General features: G+C 40.0%; 1 protein-coding gene across 13 annotated transcripts in view; it reads left to right on the forward strand.

Moving 5' to 3' along the window:
* Window positions 1–2,837, forward strand: part of ENPP2 (ectonucleotide pyrophosphatase/phosphodiesterase 2) — a 203,074-nt gene extending 200,237 nt beyond the window's left edge. For all 13 annotated transcript variants that reach the window (XM_077271135.1, XM_077271139.1, XM_077271141.1 and 10 more), the window contains one exon: window positions 2,235–2,837. In XM_077271135.1, the coding sequence (XP_077127250.1) occupies window positions 2,235–2,405 (171 nt within the window). In that variant the 3' untranslated portion in view covers window positions 2,406–2,837. The remainder of the gene's footprint in view (window positions 1–2,234) is intronic.
* Window positions 2,838–4,104: the final 1,267 nt, after the last annotated feature.

Below are 4,104 nucleotides of genomic sequence, written 5' to 3' on the forward strand. Positions count from 1 at the left end.
ACAGCCGGCTTCTATAGCAATGACCTTCTGTGGCTTACCCTCCTAGTGGAGTGTGTCAGTGACTGCCTTTTAGATGCAGTCTTTCCCATGATTGTGGAGCCTACTGAAACTTTGGACAACATCTGCAAGGAGTTTGTATGTTCTCCCCGTGTTTGCATGGGTTTCCTCCGGTTTCTTCCCACATTCCAAAGACATACTGATAGGGAATTTAGATTGTGAGCCCCATCGGGGACAGCGATGATAATGTGTGCAAAACTGTAAAGCGCTGCGGAATATGTTAGCGCTATATAAAAATAAAGATTATTATTATTATTTATTACTGAGATAATGACTTTTGGGTTTCATCAACATTAACAGAAATAAACACGTGAAATAGTTCACTCTGTTTGTAAAGACTCTATATAATATGAGTTTCACTTTTTGTATTGAAGAACTGAAATAAATTAACTGTTTGATATTCTAATTTTGTGAGTAGAACGTGTGTATGTGTGTACATATATACATATATACATACAGGGTGGGCCATTTATATGGATACAGTCCACTGGCAGCTCTGTTCCTTCCAGGGGGTACGGTATGCTCCCAGCAGGGGAGCACGTCTTGCCACAGCCCGCCTGCCCGGGCACTCCTCAGAAGCAGGAAATTGCTTCCTTGTAAGCCGGCTAGTCCAGCCCCTTTATTAACTATCTCTGTCCCTAAGCTTGGGCATGACAAACCCAGCACATCACAACATACAGAGCATAAGAGCACTTAAAAACAAACACAGCACATTACACATTACAGTTTAAGCATAAATTAACCATCCGGGTGCCACATGGGACACATGTGCCTGACATCAAGGAGGAAAAAGGCAGTTTAGGGTCCCAATCACCTCCTTACAACTGCGCATAACAAGTTTTCTCCAGATTACAGTGGTGGCTGATCTGCGCCACTCCATCCCACTCTTGGATTTGTGCTTGGTGATGTAAAGCTGCATGCAGCTACCTGGTCATTGAACTCCATGCCATGAAGCTCACAGAGCACTGTTTTTGTGCTGATGTTATGTTAGGATCACATTAGTATCGGTAACAAGTTCAAGACCAGTCCATTTAACGCAATCCCTGTGCACATTTTTGGGTAATTTAAAAATTTAGAAAGCCAGAAAAAAAAAAATCCTTACAGATGGTCACATAATTTTTGCATTTTTTTTTTTTGTGATGAGTGGCTTAAGATAAAAATTGTTGTGGTTTTTTTTTTTTTTTTTTTTAGCAGATATGTGCTAAAATAAGGGAAATGTCTGTTTTTTTTTTTGTTTTTTTTTTAAACCACAATTGATCTCTGAAATACAATTTAAATTATATTTCAATTTCAGAAATGAATTGTGGTTTAAAAAAAAAAAGACATTTCCCTTATTTTAACACAGATATCTGGAAAAAAAATAAAGGAAACTTCTGATTTTATTTTTATATTTTTTTTCATTTTTAAAACAACAATTGATCTTTGAGATGCAATTTAAATTATCTTCCCCTTTTTAAAATGGTTACTTTTACATATCTTACACTGTGTGTTTTTTTATTTTTTGCCAATTTAGTCAGGGCTAGTAACCAGCATTTTTTATGTATTTCCTGATTATTATTTTTTATGTATTTTTTATTTTACACATTGAACCCCCTTAACTGATTTCCCTTATAACTGAGGTTGGTGTATTAACCCTAGTTACAGAATAAGGACTCATTTCCACTTGCGAGAAACACGTCTGTGTCTCGCATGTGGAAACCAAGCTGTGGCGCCGGCACTTTGGAGCGGAGCTGTGCAGCTCCATGTGTTACTTTGGAGCGGAGCTGTGCAGCTCCATGTGTTCCTATGCGTCCGCACGCTCCCCTCTGGAGTGCCAGCGCCACAGCTTGGTTTCCACATGCGAGACACGGACGTGTTTCTCGCAAGTGGAAATGAGCCCTTAGTGCAATAGTCTCCTAGGAGTGTGCTTGTTTAACGTCTTCCCTTTTCGGGGAGTCTGGCTGTGTCTGACAGCTGGCTCTCCACCCCTATAGCTGCACGATTGCCTGCAGCCGCTTTATTGTGCAGTGATGTTTTAGTCCAAATAATGTAATAACTTGTGCAACTCAAACACATTTTCAGCTTCAGAATGTAATATGACATATAACTGGGGTGTTTAAACTGGCTTTACGGCCAAACATTTGTCATGTGACATTTAAATATTTCTAACAGAGAAATTTTCGTTTTTGCTTCGGCAGAACTCAGAGGATGAATCCAAGTGGGTGGAGGAGCTCTTAAAGATGCACACCGCTCGTGTCCGAGACATCGAGCAGCTCACCGGACTAGATTTTTATCGGAAGACCAGCCGTAGCTACACGGAGATCCTGTCCCTGAAAACGCACATGCATACGTTTGAGAGCGACATCTAATGCCCCCAGCTTGCAGATGTCAGCTAATCTTCCAAGTGGTGTATATTTTTATATTGGTTTTATTTTTATTTTTTTCGTATTTATTAATTTTTAAACCAGGACACTTAACTATATTAGTATTTTAATCCTTCGTGTCATGCACAATGTCATTCGTCCCGTAATGTCGTTCTGTAGATGTCTGTGTTTGAAAGTCTTACGGCTGCAGCTATAGGCTCATAGACTAAGCTTGTTAATAGTGCTGCAGAATTTCTTCTTGCACTGGGAATTGTTACTTTTCTAGTGCAGCGCCGATATATATTTGTAGACATTTTTATTTTATTTTTTTTCCGAATATGTAAAGTGACTTATATTAACTGGAAATTGTGACCAAACATATTTATGTTGTATGGATTAATGGAACCTCATATAATAAACCACACAAATTCATTTTTAGGCCTATGTGTCCCCTTTGCATATTTTACATCATGGGAGCCGGGTAGTGATAAACAAATTATCTATAAAGGCACATACGGCTGTGAAAGAGTACATCGACAAAACTCTACAGGAGTTCAGAAGGAGGGTGGGAGAACACGTTGGGGACATCTCTAATTGTTGTGCTACCTCCTTGCCAAGGCATGTCAACATTGTACATGGGGGATACCTCAAATTTGAGTTTCATGGGAATTGATCTAGTAAGACCACCCAAGAGAGGGGGCCATTTTGACAAACTATTTCCACAGAGGGAGTTCAAGTGGATCTTCCGCCTACAGACTTGTACTCCGGTATCACTACAGTGTACACATGGATTTTCAGGATGGTAAAGCAATGTCAACCAGACCAATAAATTCTGGTAAGATTGGGTGAACGTCTAATATTTTTGGGGCCCCTAACCTTTTCTCTTTGACTGATGCCACCTGTCTGGGGTAAAATTGGAAAAAAAATCAGGCAGTTTTAACAAGCCCATTTCTTTTATTCTCTAATGTGGTAAGCGGCCTCCAAAAGTGAGTGCAGGAGAACTCTGCTGAGCCCAGCGTGATTCTGTATGGGATTCAGTCATAATACTGTAGCTGTTGATTGACTGACTAATATGTATGGCTGTGTAAATAGAAATAGACGGAATATTTACCCAGCCATACACATTAATGGCTGGGTTATAAGGACACTTTTTAAGGTGGTATATTTAATGCACAACTGTATCAATAACGGTAATCCTGAAGATTAGAGATGAGCGACCCTGTTCGGAAAACGTCCGTGTTCCCAAGCATTTTTCCTCAACGTCGGTAAAATTCGGTCACAGATCGGTAAATTATCACATTTCTACTAATGCTTTTGTTTTCACTTTGTCTAGGATAGTGGTGCGGTATGATGAGCGGATGGACGTGTTTTATGAGGGGAGGGTATGTGTATAGGTCAGAAGAGCAGTGGAGTGTTTTGTTTTTTTAAATAACTTAATGCGTGTACATTCCAGCAGCCAATCAGGGCACAGAAACCATCCACAATGTCATGACACAAGGGCTTCTGTGATTGGCTGCTGAAGTCACATGTTTCTCTCTATAAAAAGCAGACATGTTATTTGCTGGCGCTTTTTTCTCAGTATAACCGCGCAGAGTGGTCGCTCCTCCTGCTGCTGCAAGTGAACTTGTCATTTAGTTAGATTGATTTCACACAGGACAGAATCCTATCTTCCAGCATCTAACTAGTATGTGCTAATGGTGTTGTG

The sequence above is a fragment of the Ranitomeya variabilis genome, chromosome 6 (assembly GCF_051348905.1).
Source record: "Ranitomeya variabilis isolate aRanVar5 chromosome 6, aRanVar5.hap1, whole genome shotgun sequence".
Classification (NCBI taxonomy): Eukaryota; Metazoa; Chordata; class Amphibia; order Anura; family Dendrobatidae; genus Ranitomeya; species Ranitomeya variabilis.